Source organism: Cydia splendana, chromosome 13 (assembly GCF_910591565.1).
Source record: "Cydia splendana chromosome 13, ilCydSple1.2, whole genome shotgun sequence".
Classification (NCBI taxonomy): domain Eukaryota; kingdom Metazoa; phylum Arthropoda; class Insecta; order Lepidoptera; family Tortricidae; genus Cydia; species Cydia splendana.
Genome location: NC_085972.1, coordinates 16,733,758 through 16,749,947, shown reverse-complemented (window position 1 = coordinate 16,749,947; position 16,190 = coordinate 16,733,758). Strand labels below are relative to the sequence as shown.

Sequence of the window (16,190 nt, the reverse complement as noted above, 5' to 3'; positions counted from 1 at the left end):
GAAGAATGTTGTTTACCAACTTTAACTGCTTGCCAACTTTCAATAAAACATACATAACCCTGAAGTATGTTTATTCAAACAACAAACTACCTACATAACTGGTGAGCCTTCTTACATGGACACAAGGGTCCACAAATCATTCAGTTAAGTGTATATTGATATCTTTTTTTTTTTTTTTTGAGAAAATCAAACAGTCATATAAACATATCAAAAATAAAATACAAGATGTACTGCAACAAAAGATACAATAAAAAAGACCGTCGTGAAGAGAAGATATCTTACTGGAAAGTTGAAGCAAGTCAAAGTGTTTGCAATCAATTATCTTTAGCACTACATAGATTAGCAAATGAGAATGGACTTTAAACAGTCAACAATCTTAGAATTACTCATCCTTCTTGTCGCCGCTGATTGTGAGCTTCTTCTGCAGCTTGCTGTGTTCCTCCGTGAGCCTGTCATACTCCTTTGACAGACTTTCAGCCTGCGACTTCACAGCCTCTTTATCTTTCCTTTCTTTGGAAAGTTCTTTCTCTAGAGTTGTGATTTGATCCTTGTAGTCCTCGAGCTGCTTCTTGGTGGCCTCGTCGCCGGCTCCCGCCTGGGCCAGCAACGACCTCGCAGCCACCGACGCGCTCTGCGCCTGACGGAAATTTGCCTCAGACTGAGCCAAAAGAGTAGCCAATTCCGAAATCAACTGCACCAGCCGGCGAATCACGACTAGCAGGAACAGAGCGAAGCCGGAGATGTAGAAGTTTCTTTGAGCGCGGAACAGACGCATGTTACCCTGCATCTCGGCGTCCAGGTGCTGGTGGTCCGAGCTCTCGCCGATGCTCGAATACTTCTGCATCTCCCGAATGGCGTCGAGCAGGCATAGCACCAGCACTCCGATAAGGATCAAGAAGTACACCGACGCTTGTCCGCTTATATAAGCCAAGAATTTTGACCTGAACAACTTTTGCCATTTGGAAGGACTAGCGATCGGCAATGCGAGCAAGCAGACGACGGCTATTTCGGTGTACAAAAACGTCGCGATGATGGTCCACTGAAGACTCATGGTGAATATGTATTTATTTAGCACTGGATTTTAGTTGTCCGACTACGGATACAAAACACAGAATGATGGAATATTTACGAAATCGCAAAAGGTAAGAAATAGCGGTGAATCACCAACTCCAAAGTCAAAGACGATAATGACGTGTACTATTTGCTGTGTTGGCAATACTGTGTTTAGAATTTAAGAATGGTTTCAGAACGTTACTTTACATTCCGTTATACACAATTTATACAATGATCTTTAGGATAATTTGATTGTTGTTTTTCTTTTTTAATCGCAACCTGCAAGGAACGAAACGACATTGTCAAAGTTGACAAAAGGCAAGGCGAAAACCACTGACGTCACTTTTGCCCGAATTTGTATATTTAAAAATTATAATAATTTAAGAGAACTACGATTACATTTACCATTCATAATAAAATGGCAGACCCTAAATACGAAAATTTACCAGGCATAGTAAGTTTTGCTCCATATTGTCCGCCAAAGATATCGATTAAACATGGTCATATTTGGGTAAACCTACAACAGAATGTTACATATTTCAGGCTTACGACCAGCCTGATGTATATGAAACCGGCGACTTGCCTGAAGCCGATCAGCAGGAGCCCTTTGAGGAAGAAGAGAACGAATGTATCGAAACCCTGCACTTGTCTGTGAAGGATTCTTTCAATAACTTCAAAGGGAAGTTTTTGACTGGTGCAGTAGATTTCTCTGACCGTTTGAGCAGAAAAAGTAGGATTGGATACAGGTAAATCATTATTTCTCCCACTGGAGGATAATGGCTGGCGTCCACTAGACTCGCCGAGGCGAATCGAATCGAATCGCAATAATTCGCCTCCTATATTTTCTATGCAACTGCGTCCATTGACGAAGAGCCGTGGCGCTCCGATTGGAATCTACCGCGCGCATTGCTCGTCAGGCGAATTTCTGCGGCTACGCGTTTCGACTCAGCCCAGACTCCCGTGACTTCGACTCACTTCGATTTGTCTGTGATGAACGGACACAGAAAAAATGCGACTCAATTCAACGTGGCTCGATTCGACGCGATTCGACTTTAATGGACGCCAGCCTTAAAACACCAGTTTCTTTCTCTATATATTTGTATTTTATTAAGAGCAATTTTTAAATAATTCATCCATATGTACCTATTTATTTAAATGTATGTACAGCAGGGCCTCGATAATCCGTACCCACACTAATACGAACACCTCTATAGTCCGAACGACCCCCTCGCCACCCGCGCATCCGCCGTTTCGATCAGTTAATGTCTCGCAGTGCCACGAAGTACGTTTTAGGTGCAACACGTATTGTTTTATCGTTTATATTTCTATTCCAGAAAAAATGCTGTTACGTAAATTAAAGGATAAAGCATTTTCTATGTCGCTAAATACTTCTCGTCAAAGCGCTATAACGGAATTCTTCAAAAATACGGTGTGATTATTATGTAGCATTGTTTATAACCCACTTAAATATACGATAATTGTCAAATATGCATGTTCTATTCCAACATTTTCTTTGAAAATGTCTACATACTATAATCCGAACGCTCCGTGCATCCGAACAGGGTATACATTTTGGGTGTTCGGATCATCGAGGCCCTGCTGTATATGATTTATCCAGTAATTTATCTGGGTTTTTTTTTTCTTTTTGACCATTTACAAAGAGAAGGAAGCTTTTAAATGTAAAACTAAATGGTAAAATTTAACAATTACACTCCATACCTCTATTTCAGTGCCAGATTATGGTGTATGTAACTATACACCAGATAATTTAAATTTCATTTTAGTACAATTTCAAATGTTGTACAAATGTTTCAAACATTGTTTGCTATGCTAAGTTTAAATCAAGTAATTAAATCTGCAATATATCAATTCTCAGGGCTGGTGAATATGAGCTTGCAGCAGAAGGAGAGCCTGAGACAGTCTTGGAGCGCTACAACAGACTGCGCTGCGAGTTCTCAGACTTGTTGGAGCAAGTGGCTGAACAGCAAAATAAGGCCACGGAGAGTGAGAAGGTAACAATAAATTATTGCCTTCTCATAAAAGATGCTGTCATCAAGAACAAATTCATTCAAGTCTAGAACCACCACTCGCGCCGCCCAGCAACAAGTGACTCAATCAATATACATTTTGTTTGAAACTAGAGATGGGCTGAATATTCGGTAATTATATGGTATTCGGCATATTTTTCAATGGTCATACTTGGCTTACGGATTACTCGCTAGACGGATCCTCTCCTGGAGGCAATTAATAGTGGCACACAGTCCGCACTTCATCAGGCTCAGAACAAAGCAGCCTGGAGACTTCTTATAGATAGAGCCACTTATGGTGGTCACGACCCTCAGCTGTGAGGATAACGACGAAGAAGAAGAATAAATATTCCCGGCCGGTCCAGAGGGGAAGAGTTAAAAACATGCCCGAAGTGCAGATCGCAGACCTGTATAACCTTGTATTCAGCGTTTTAGGCAGTTTTAGTTATATTTGGTTCAGATCATACCGAACCGAGTCCATAATCGGCCCATCTCTAATTGAAACCATATCTATTTGTTGCACAGTATGCCTAAAGATTTAAAATTCCTGTATGTAAAATGAACATCCATTATTTGCCTAGGACGAGTATTCCCGGCTGGCGACTCAAATAAACGCGACCAAGAAGATTCTGGAGGAGCTGAAGCTTGAGGAAGGTGAACATGTGGACCCCACAGCTGAAAAACTCAAGTAAGGTTTTTAAATAAGTATAGTATAAATTCTCATCATCTCAGATGATTTTTTCGGGTCCGGATGCTAATCCGTTAAACAATAGTTATTTGTACAACAAGAGATCAAAGTTTGATATTTCTTCGAGTGCTTATTTTGAGTCCCATGCAAGCGAAAGATTCTATAATAGATTCACGAGCGTAGCGAGTGAATCTAATTTAGAATCTTGAGCGTAGTAAGGGATTCAAAAGCGCACGAGATGTAAATAACTTTGATCTCGTGTAGTACACAAAATTTTTCACCCTAAGCAGTGAAAACATACCTAGAGGGACAGAGATAATAGAACCCAAATATATCGAACTTGTATTAGACCCCGCATGTTGAAATGACATTTGACTATAAAGGTCACTTGAATGTCATTTTGTCTCACTCAGTGAGCAAAATCGCATTTTGCTCACTGTTTTTAAGAAGCAAAGTACCCTTGTTCGAGCTGCTGAGGTGAAAAAGCCTTTGTTTCTTTTAAGAGCGCTCTACAGCACGCGCCAAAGCAACCATTTCGTTTAAAAAGCAACTATCGTGATAGTATTAAGGTTCAAATTCATGGGACAGCTCATTCAGAGAACAATCAGGGTGGTCTTGTTTTTGGAGATAACAAAACGTGTTATCTCCGTTATGGGCTGTTTTATGAATTTGGACCATATAAATAGTATGATAAGTTTGCTTTTTAAACGGGCTTGTTCCCGTTACTTATGTCGGGGCTATTAGCAGTAAGTAGTGTAAGCATTGCATAAAGGAAACAATACCTTTTGTTTAACAGATTAGGGTCCGAGCCCGAAAATTCACCTGAGAAAATTCATACTATACTTATAGCATTTTCTTGATAACCTCCTCCAAGACGGCCCTGACCGAGAAGACCTGGAAAAAATACATGACGTTTCGTAGAGTAAGAGATGGTTGTGTTAGGAGGTAACCCAAAGTGTCCAGGGCAGAAGCTCTTGAAAGAATATGATTCACACCCTACACTGCAACAGAGTAACGGGATGAAAAGAAGAGGTAGCATCATCTCAACCAGTTGATGGATTTTTTTTGTAATTACTTTACAATTGGATCAATATAGTAATTTGTAACCTAGACATCTGAAGTTCTAGTACCCCGTTTTTTTAGATTAGATTTTATTCTAACCTCAAAACTTGAGTATTGGTAATTATAACTTTTTCGTCCGAAATGCTAAGGTTCCTATGATATCTAATATTGCGGTACAATAATATGTAAACAAACACTAATATTCAGTGCATAGTTACTCAGATTTAGTTATGGAGGGAAACTGTTACCACTACTTTTGAGGTTAGAAAAAATTGAATCTTTAAAAAAACGGGGTATAGTAGCAGATAATATTGTCAAACTAATTGTACTCTTGTTTCAGGGAGTATTTAGCTCAGGGCGGTAAGAAGAAGCAACCGGGCGTAGCTACCGCTAGTCTCAAGCTGAAGCCGGAGGTCAACCTCGCGCAGACCACGCGCATCGCTCAGTTGGAACACAGGTATGTTCCAATATTATTTATACTCTGGCACAGTGACCGCCCTTGTCAATAGAAAAAGGCATCAGATAAAAAAAAAATACATGAAGAGTTGACTCCCCATAGAAAATTTGAATTTCGCGCCTTTTTCTACTGGCAAGTTGAGCTTGTTTCAATGCGTTAAAATACATTTTTACAGTAGTCATTGACGGTGCTTTTGCAGAGATGCATTAAAAAAGGATGAACTTTTTTTCAAGCGCCCTGTGCCTTGTTTATCAAAACCTTGTAACATGTAATACAAGTGGAAGTCCCTTTCTAACAAAAGCTGTCAAAAAGGGATTTCCACTTGTATTACATGTTACAAGCTTTTGTTAAACAGGGCCCTGGAGTCTGGATGGGATAAGAAACAGAATTTATTTTCGGGTTTCCTAACACGCGCACCATCGCACACCGTCTGTGTCGTATATTATCACTGGCAACACACTGGTCGGAAACCTTTATCTTAATTATTCATTACTTTGTCCTTTCTCATTTCTCCTTTATTAGTTTTACTACAATAGTCCACACCTAAAACTACATCTAATAAAATCAACATAGGTACCTGCTGTTGATTTTGGTAAAGTAAATACCACCAGGATCTATTAAAACAACTTAACTTGGTAATGTAATTTACAGGACAAATGTTACAATGACAACATTCTAAAACAAATATTACCTATCTTTGAAAACATGTAAAAGCATGTTGAACATACACTAAAAACAAAATTGGAAGTGAACAATTTTCTCTATTCGCCCACACGTGTCAAAACTTAAGATAAAGATCGAAATAGAATGGAATTGGAATTGGAGATTGGAGACCTTATTACAGGCCTGTACCTGTGGCACAGAAGAAATAATAGTACTACCGTACAGAAAGGACACTTCCTACAAACCCGAAGTTTGACAGCGGTTCAGGGTCCAATCATGCTATCCCTTTCTATTATATGGCACTATCCCTTTCGGCTATTTAGGGTTGTCAAAATTCTAGTGATTATCTTATCTGTGGTCGTGCACGCAAAAGGAAGTCAAGTGGTGCCAACCCTAATAATTGCTCGGAGCAATGCTGAGCCGAACGGAGCCGAGTTCGACCGAAGTCAGAAGTGTCTCCCCACTGCCTGTAGGGCCTAGTCTAGTCTAGGTGGCTATAGAGGGTATTTTTTGTCGCAACTTTCAAAATCGCACGGTTTTCCCGCATAGACGCCGTGTGAGCAATTTTGAAAGTTATCATACAAATTTTGCTGTCACTGCGGTATTCGATAAAATCCCGTATCCGATATACGGGAAAAATTAACGCCGTGAGAACGTAGGCTAAGTCTTCATCGATATTGCCTGTATAATTTTCAGTTCAGTTCAGACTGTTCAGGCCCCGTAGAGAACATGCCAATCGCTAACGCTCCGTAACGAACGAAACGCAACTGTCACTGTCACACTAATGGAAGAGTGATAGAGAGACAAAGTGATTCGATGGCGAAGCGCAAGCGATCATCATCTTGGCTAGGCCGCCAGTTCAAAACGGCAAATCGCGACTTCAATTCGAACGTAGACGGATAACTTAATGACATCTAACTGATGTCATTCAGTTATCGCTTATTTATCGTGCATTTCGCTCGTCTCTCGCCTACCTGACACGCATTGGCGGGGGCGAGACGCACTATGATTCAAATATCATTCTGATGTCAGTTTATTGGTCGAATTGGTCTGTGTGCCGACTGAGACTACCTACTTTAAAGTGATAAAATGTCATAGTGCCACTATAACCGTCATATTTTCATTATAGTCTGTATCTTTAGGTATTAAAATAAAAGTAAACAAACAATTTGTACATTTTCGGGATAGTTATAACATTTATTGGTTAACCAACCAAATACAAAACCGCCTGGATCAGTCACTGAACGACCTGGCTTTAACCTACATTATTTGATCATGTAGGTAATGTTTTCATCTACCCTCAACTGGCTTAAGGAGCCATTTGAGGGTAGAAGTTGAAGTGGCGAAGTACATGTATATGCACAAAAGTGAATATGTGATGCGTCGACATGAACAAAGGAGAACTGATAGGGACATTAAGTCTGTCTTTGTCAGGCTTGCGAAAACATCCAACTCGTTGGGGGTAGTTGGAATTAAAATCTTTAACAGCCTGAGCCGTGAGATTAAAGAGGCGGCTTCTTATGACCTGTTTGTTGAGAAGTTGAAAGCATATTTAATTGATAAGGCATTTTTTACGGTTAAGGAATTCTACAGTAAATTTAACATTAAATAATTTCGTAAATAATGACATTTGTGATGTATTTGTGATGTTTAAGCTATTTTCTTCTTCTTTCCTTGATCTGATTATGTGTTTTTAATTTAGTGTTAGTGTTTTGTAGTTGAGTGTTTAGTGTTAGTTGTATATTTCGTAGTTCTATTGTGATTTTGTTGACATGTGTTATTTTGACATTAAAGAAATTGAATTTGAATTTGAATTTAGATTTTGTTTACTTTTATTTAAATACCTAAAGATACAGAGTATAGAAATCCACACATGTTGACTTTAATATCTTTAAAGGTTACACAAGTTGGAGCAAGCAGCCGGCGTAAGAGACGAAGAGGCTTTCCGAAGACTGCAGGCTGCAACCGGAGAGGTATGTAAAATCTGACGTCTCTAATCTAAATCCATGAATCCTGTGTGGGCTCTTTCCCACTGCAACATCCCGTTTTTTGCCGGTACGGTTTTCTGCAGGATCCCGTTTATTCATTCATTTATTGCATCCATGGTTGTTACATTAGGCGTTACATAAATAGACACCTGGATGGATGGGTGGTAGGGTGGTTCACGTTTGTATGGGAAAAATTCAAACTCTAGCTGGAAGAAGCGGCACCCCCTCATTTTGTTACACTTATAATATTGACAAAACACGCCAAGTTTTATAATCTTATCTCAACAACAAGGGGGTGCTCAACATAGCTGGGCATTAACTCGTTAATCCGTTAATCGTTAATTAACGAAGTTAAGTTTTCGAGTAACGGATTAACTTTTAAGTTAACTTTAAAAACCTGTAACGGACTTGTTAACTTCCGTTAACTTTTCTTAAGTCCGTTAATCGTTAATACCTAAGCACCTACTCACACCAAGGCCGCGCGCTGCCTCAAATATAACACTAGTATGCCATCGAGTGCTGCTGTGGAACGCCTGTTTTCGGCGGGAAAAGATATTTTTTCTCCAAAACGGGCGTCGCTAACAGACGACAATTTTAATATGCTCATGTTCATGAAGGGACACATGCACCTTATGGCAGATGCTAGCGAATGATATTTTTATTGGCTATGCTATTATTAATTAGTAATGATTACCATGTTAATTAGTACATTAGTCTTTAATAAAAATCAAAATTTATGATTATTTCTCCTAGTTTTATTTCTTATTGCGTATATTTACGATTTCGAGTTAACGATTAACTTTAACTTCCGTTAAAACTTTTGAAAAGTAACGTTTTAACGGTTAACGAAGTTAACTTTTTATTTAACGGATTAACGATTAACGAAGTTAACTTTTTGATTAACGGTGCCCAGCTCTGGTGCTCAAACACTTTGAAATTTTTCAAAGTTGTATGAAATCCAAAAAAAATAAATTATTATTTTTTAGATTTTTATGTGAGTAGTAGTTTTGACATTATTAGAAAGTGTGATTTAAAAGTTATTAAGTAAATAAAAAAAATATTTCTATTTTTATGATTTTTTTAGGTGAAATTCAAAAAATCTTACTTTTGAAAAATTATAAAAAATAGAAATAAAAATGTTTTTCTACTTTAAAACTTATAAATGACATGTGCAAATAGTGTGAAAACAGATACTTAAATAAAATTTTGAATAATAAATACTTTTTTTTTTGGGTTTCATACAACATACAAAATTTCAAAGTGGTTGAGCACCCCCTTGTAGTTGAGATAAAGTTACGAAACTTGGTGTATTTTATCAGCATAATAAGTGTAACAAAATAAGGGGGTGCCCCGTAGGAAAATAAAAAAAAATGTTTTTTGAACCACCCTAATGGGTGGTTAGATGGATGGATGGATGGATGTTGGAATGGATGGATGGGTGTTACGTGGATGGTTGAATGGATGGATGGTGCGTGCACGCAGTGCAGCCGTCGCGAGCATTCGAGCCTGAGGAAGGACCCCCGACGGGCCCGAAACGTGTCGCCATATTTTTCGTGTTCTAAATATTTTAAATTTTTAGAATGTTCACACGGTCATTCTGTTTGAGGGATACTGCAAAGAGTATCGTATCGCCCTATAATTTAGTTTGTGTGTTGCCAGGCGACGCTGTGCGGCGCGGCCGCTACCCTCGCGGCGCAGACCGCCCTGCTGCGGCCCGCGGAGCTGGCGGCGGCCGACGCGCGCGCCGCCTCGCTGCTCGCCAACGTCGAGGCCATCCGCGCCGCCCGCCCCTCCGACCCCGAGCTCGACGCCAAGGTGAACTACACTCTATGTCCGCGGCGTAAGGTCGCTACTCTAGCGGCGCAGACCGCCCTGCTGCGGCCCGCGGAGCTGGCGGCGGCCGACGCGCGCGCCGCCTCGCTGCTCGCCAACGTCGAGGCCATCCGCGCCGCCCGCCCCTCCGACCCCGAGCTCGACGCCAAGGTGAACTACACTCTATGTCCGCGGCGTAAGGTCGCTACTCTAGCGGCGCAGACCGCCCTGCTGCGGCCCGCGGAGCTGGCGGCGGCCGACGCGCGCGCCGCCTCGCTGCTCGCCAACGTCGAGGCCATCCGCGCCGCCCGCCCCTCCGACCCCGAGCTCGACGCCAAGGTGAACTACACTCTATGTCCGCGGCGTAAGGTCGCTACTCTAGCGGCGCAGACCGCCCTGCTGCGGCCCGCGGAGCTGGCGGCGGCCGACGCGCGCGCCGCCTCGCTGCTCGCCAACGTCGAGGCCATCCGCGCCGCCCGCCCCTCCGACCCCGAGCTCGACGCCAAGGTGAACTACACTCTATGTCCGCGGCGTAAGGTCGCTACTCTAGCGGCGCAGACCGCCCTGCTGCGGCCCGCGGAGCTGGCGGCGGCCGACGCGCGCGCCGCCTCGCTGCTCGCCAACGTCGAGGCCATCCGCGCCGCCCGCCCCTCCGACCCCGAGCTCGACGCCAAGGTGAACTACACTCTATGTCCGCGGCGTAAGGTCGCTACTCTAGCGGCGCAGACCGCCCTGCTGCGGCCCGCGGAGCTGGCGGCGGCCGACGCGCGCGCCGCCTCGCTGCTCGCCAACGTCGAGGCCATCCGCGCCGCCCGCCCCTCCGACCCCGAGCTCGACGCCAAGGTGAACTACACTCTATGTCCGCGGCGTAAGGTCGCTACTCTAGCGGCGCAGACCGCCCTGCTGCGGCCCGCGGAGCTGGCGGCGGCCGACGCGCGCGCCGCCTCGCTGCTCGCCAACGTCGAGGCCATCCGCGCCGCCCGCCCCTCCGACCCCGAGCTCGACGCCAAGGTGAACTACACTCTATGTCCGCGGCGTAAGGTCGCTACTCTAGCGGCGCAGACCGCCCTGCTGCGGCCCGCGGAGCTGGCGGCGGCCGACGCGCGCGCCGCCTCGCTGCTCGCCAACGTCGAGGCCATCCGCGCCGCCCGCCCCTCCGACCCCGAGCTCGACGCCAAGGTGAACTACACTCTATGTCCGCGGCGTAAGGTCGCTACTCTAGCGGCGCAGACCGCCCTGCTGCGGCCCGCGGAGCTGGCGGCGGCCGACGCGCGCGCCGCCTCGCTGCTCGCCAACGTCGAGGCCATCCGCGCCGCCCGCCCCTCCGACCCCGAGCTCGACGCCAAGGTGAACTACACTCTATGTCCGCGGCGTAAGGTCGCTACTCTAGCGGCGCAGACCGCCCTGCTGCGGCCCGCGGAGCTGGCGGCGGCCGACGCGCGCGCCGCCTCGCTGCTCGCCAACGTCGAGGCCATCCGCGCCGCCCGCCCCTCCGACCCCGAGCTCGACGCCAAGGTGAACTACACTCTATGTCCGCGGCGTAAGGTCGCTACTCTAGCGGCGCAGACCGCCCTGCTGCGGCCCGCGGAGCTGGCGGCGGCCGACGCGCGCGCCGCCTCGCTGCTCGCCAACGTCGAGGCCATCCGCGCCGCCCGCCCCTCCGACCCCGAGCTCGACGCCAAGGTGAACTACACTCTATGTCCGCGGCGTAAGGTCGCTACTCTAGCGGCGCAGACCGCCCTGCTGCGGCCCGCGGAGCTGGCGGCGGCCGACGCGCGCGCCGCCTCGCTGCTCGCCAACGTCGAGGCCATCCGCGCCGCCCGCCCCTCCGACCCCGAGCTCGACGCCAAGGTGAACTACACTCTATGTCCGCGGCGTAAGGTCGCTACTCTAGCGGCGCAGACCGCCCTGCTGCGGCCCGCGGAGCTGGCGGCGGCCGACGCGCGCGCCGCCTCGCTGCTCGCCAACGTCGAGGCCATCCGCGCCGCCCGCCCCTCCGACCCCGAGCTCGACGCCAAGGTGAACTACACTCTATGTCCGCGGCGTAAGGTCGCTACTCTAGCGGCGCAGACCGCCCTGCTGCGGCCCGCGGAGCTGGCGGCGGCCGACGCGCGCGCCGCCTCGCTGCTCGCCAACGTCGAGGCCATCCGCGCCGCCCGCCCCTCCGACCCCGAGCTCGACGCCAAGGTGAACTACACTCTATGTCCGCGGCGTAAGGTCACTAATAGTCGCTAAGTTTGGTCTTTTATTTTTTACCAGCGAATCCTAAAAATCGTTCTCAAAATACGGCTACCACCAGTTTGACACTGACATATTTGCTAGCGTGTGCGTAGGCAACTTACTTTCTGTGCATCTCGCTCGTACACGCATTTTATACGTCGGTAGCAAACACGCCGGCCCGCCTGATGGTAAGCAGTCTCCGTAGCCTAAGGACACCTGCAACGCATGCGCGTTGCGATAATCCGCACCCTCTACCTATACCTACACTGCTAAGGCAGTCGTGGCAAAAGCTACTTGGTAGAATGCAATGTAATCTCGTTTACTCATTACTGTTATGACGTATGGTGGCAGCACTGTTGCGCTCTTTGCTGTGTGAATCTATGGTGGCTGAATAAACTAACTACTGTGAACTTGAAATAAAATACATTTCTATTTTTGGGAAAAACCACTTGTTTTACTTAATTTCCAATAGAAATACTAACAAAAGTAAAGCTCGAGAGAATAACGAGTATTTTAAAACGATGCCAAGAATTGTGTTTTTTTTTTTTTCAGGTCAACGAGTTATACAAATTAGTGCAGCAGATCGACGGGATATCACATTCAGAGATCCTTGAGAGAATGGAAGCCCTGGAATCTCTCCACAACCAAGGTATACACTATTAGCAACTACAAATATGTGACACCTATGGCAAATTGAATGTTTATCTTAAATGTAATGTAAAGTCTAAGAGAAATTCTTGCATCTAATTTGAGTCAAAGACGTTTAATACTCTTAATTCAAATTGGCATAACATATATTACGCATAAGTTTTAAATCGCGTAACATTATTCCGCATAACTGAGTACGCATAATGTTAATGCGCATTACGTTAATTGTCATAACGATGACTTGGAATAAATGTAATAAGCATAACCCCATGTGATCACCGCCACAGATTAATAATAGTACTAGGTACAGAAGACTCACTCTCTAACAAAACGCGTCTGTTACGATTAGGACAGATATGACCGCTAGGTGGCGACAGCGCCACGCGCGGCTTATGGCTAGCCACCAAAATTGGTGTGGAACGGATGTACCTTTAGCTACCAGTACGGTTACCATCAGTTTCTCACTGACATAAACGCCGTCGAGAACGTAATTTACTTTCTATACATCCCGTTTGCACTAATATGCGAGTGCGAGCGAGATGTATAGAAAGTAAATTACGTTCTCGACGGCGTTTACGTCAGTGACAAACTGATGGTAACCGTACTGTTGCAAAGCGACGAAATCGCGGAGTAAGCCACGCCTGCCACCGCTATTAATGAGGCAGGGACAGATGGGAATGATTCATATATATGCACCTATTCCCATTCGTGCCCGGCGGAGCCGAATGGGAATATACCTTTTCAATACTACCCTTAATTACCTTGCTCGGGGTTTATGTCGATTTGTGTGTAACAAAATGTGAAACAATACACATTGGACAAAGATATCGGAAGATGGAATACCACCCTCAGATTGTCCTATAACATTTTTATTATATTTCAGCGAGCAATTTCGGCAAATCCTTGACGGAGCTAGAAACGCTACAGAGCACCATCGCGTCCGGCGTCAAAAACAACAAGGAACTCTTGCAGGGGGTACAAGAGGTAAGCCAATATTAAAATGTATTTATAATATCTTATGAACAGTGAACGGCAAACTTGGTGCCACGCCGCGGGATTCCTACTAGAAATCTTAATATGGACATGACTCAAACGCCGCGATCTTGGTCGAAAAAATAATTTGAGTATTAGAATATTGAGTGTTATTTATTTATAAATAGACTTATAAACACTGAATAAATGCATAAACTGTATCATTATTATTTAAAAACGTTCATACACTGTAACCGAGTATTATTTCAATTTCCCGTATAAATTATAAGTAATACTTCTTATTTTTTGCACCCGTGTTAAATATAGTGATGTTTAAAATATACTTATCTAAAGTAATAATAAATAACCATTTACTCGACTACCTGGCTTGTCGAAGGTCACAGCTGGATTTTCTATTGTTTGCGTCTAAACTAAACTAGGACCAAAGAGACGGCAAAGAGTCCCTTTATTAGTTAATTCTATCCTTTTCTAGTTTAATGTTAAGGAATTGGTTGAGAACCCATTTCTAGTAGAAATATGTATGTTAATTTATATTCCTCGGATCATAAGTTCGCATGTTGTGATTTAAAGTTTATTTGCTTAGCGTTAACCTATTTTAAAACCTTCACCCCTGTTCATTATTATATTTATTATACTGTAATATAATTTTATTTCATTAACTTATTAAAATTAGAAACATTGTACAAGGAAGTAACATTGTACAAGGAAGTAACATTGTACAACACGAATCCCGGAATTCCCACGGCATATCTGTATTAGCATAATGATTGAGGTCATTAACCCCGTGCGGCACCGACTCTGCCGATCACTGCTTATGAAACCCGGGATAGAAACATAATAGACCCACAGGCCGGTTCGAGTTTTAGATATTCGATCTGTGTCTGATATGATAGGTATATCAGTGTCAAAAGTGGCATTTCTTCTACCAAAATTCGTCACTTGACACTGACAGATCTGTATCATATCGGAAACAGATTGAATAACCTAACTAAAACTCAAATTGGTCTGCTAGAGTCAGCAACGGATTTCGTGGGTGATAACCAGTGATCGGCACGGACGGTGCTGCATCGCGGGATTCCGAGTAAAAATCTTAATCAAAAACTCTTATTTAAAATACTACTCAATATAATTAATTTTATTGAACAAGATCGCAGCATTTGAGTCATATCCATATTAAGATTTCTACTAGAAATCCCGCGGTGTGGCACCGTCGTGCCGATCACTGGTGATAACTCGTAAAGTGGTTAACCAGGAGACGTATAATGTAGCTGCCGCTCCGTTTATGGGTTGAGAAACGGCGCCTACCCATACACGCAAAAAAATAATCATCGCGTCCCAATTGAAAATTTGCCAGATTGAGAATGAATAAAATACGATAATACTTAGGGCATACTGAAAATTCCTGGACTGGCCACTTAGAAAAAATAAGTAGTCTCATAAATCAGAATCCAGAAACTTTCAGTATGGCAACCTGAGTTTTGGTTTGTTGAAATAGTTTCGATGAGTAGTGGATGAATGTTGTATACTGGGGTGGAGGAAACGCCCCTTGTTTCGTTTCGGCCTTTGCCCAGCACTGGGACACTAAAATAGGCTAATAAATAAATATTTTTCCAGGTTTTCGCGCACAACATCGACAGCCTTCAGAAGGAAATCAAAAAACTGGACGACCGCATCGGCAAGCTCACCGCGTGATGAGGCGGCCGGGGGTTACAATGGCAACTATTGTTTAAATTAACTTAGTCAAGGGGCTTCTAGAGTCCGTGTACGCCTCTGCAATGACTAGGCAAGCGACAGTGTGGAAGAGCCACTAGAAATACCTATCCCCCTTATTCATAAAACTTTACGAGCCAGATTTAGTTAAATTATGTTTTATCCCTTTCTACCAAATATATAAGTCAAAATGACAAACGATTCATAGCTAATTCAGGCCAGTAACGCGTTTATGAATAACGCCATATAAATATAATGCGGGCTGTACACACTCGCACTCTCGACGAGAGCCTCTCGCAGAGTTTCGGCACCGCTCCGATCCAATCGGAGAGGCGCGAGACGAGACGAGAACGGAGCAGTATGTACACACTCGTTCTTGGCCTGTCTCGACGAGTGTGTACAGTCGGCATTAGACTTAACTTTTATTACGGCTGCCACACATTGTCGCTGCGTATTCGGTGCAGAATAATTGGAATTTTCCGATGTGATTTTTTAAGCTTAAACCCCTATTTTAATCTGTCTAACAAAATGTATTGTTTCATTTATGCAGTGGTTACTATTCTGACTCTGTAATAAGTAATAAGTGAACGGGAACCAGCCCGTTTAAAAATCAATGTTACCATCCTACTTATATGGTTCAAATTCATGTAACAGCTCGTTCGTTTAATTTTCACGTGTTATCTCCGAATGAGCTGTCACATAAATTTTAACCTTAATACTATCACGATACGATTGCTTTTTAAACGACATTGTTGCTTTGGACACGTGCCAAAGACGGGTGCTGACGGCTCTGCATAAAAGAGACAAAGGCTTTTGTTTGACATACTTATTAAGGTTTATGCCCAAAAAATCACTTCAGAAATTTTCAA

General features: G+C 44.1%; 2 protein-coding genes across 2 annotated transcripts; one reads left to right on the top strand and one right to left on the bottom strand.

The window, feature by feature from the left end:
* Positions 1–272: 272 nt before the first annotated feature.
* LOC134796229 (B-cell receptor-associated protein 31) lies at positions 273–1,186 on the bottom strand. The gene has a single exon (XM_063768274.1). The coding sequence runs from the start codon at positions 1,049–1,051 to the stop codon at positions 383–385; it is 669 nt and encodes a 222-aa protein (XP_063624344.1). The 5' UTR covers positions 1,052–1,186; the 3' UTR covers positions 273–382.
* Positions 1,187–1,353: 167 nt separating this feature from the next.
* Positions 1,354–15,973, top strand: LOC134796183 (uncharacterized). Its single transcript, XM_063768169.1, has 10 exons — positions 1,354–1,507; positions 1,597–1,799; positions 2,930–3,065; positions 3,662–3,768; positions 5,171–5,287; positions 7,848–7,923; positions 9,598–11,937; positions 12,523–12,619; positions 13,502–13,602; positions 15,226–15,973. Exons 1-10 carry the CDS (start codon positions 1,472–1,474, stop codon positions 15,301–15,303), a joined length of 3,291 nt encoding a protein of 1,096 aa, XP_063624239.1. The 5' UTR covers positions 1,354–1,471; the 3' UTR covers positions 15,304–15,973.
* Positions 15,974–16,190: the final 217 nt, after the last annotated feature.

Bases quoted from the DNA above. Each gene is read 5' to 3' on its own strand.
- LOC134796183 (XM_063768169.1), top strand. From the start codon at position 1,472: ATGGCAGACCCTAAATACGAAAATTTACCAGGCATA. The intron at 7,924-9,597 runs GTATGTAAAATC...GTGTGTTGCCAG, and splicing joins TGCAGGCTGCAACCGGAGAG to GCGACGCTGTGCGGCGCGGC. The intron at 11,938-12,522 runs GTGAACTACACT...TTTTTTTTTCAG, and splicing joins ACCCCGAGCTCGACGCCAAG to GTCAACGAGTTATACAAATT.
- LOC134796229 (XM_063768274.1), bottom strand. From the start codon at position 1,051: ATGAGTCTTCAGTGGACCATCATCGCGACGTTTTTGTACACCGAAATA.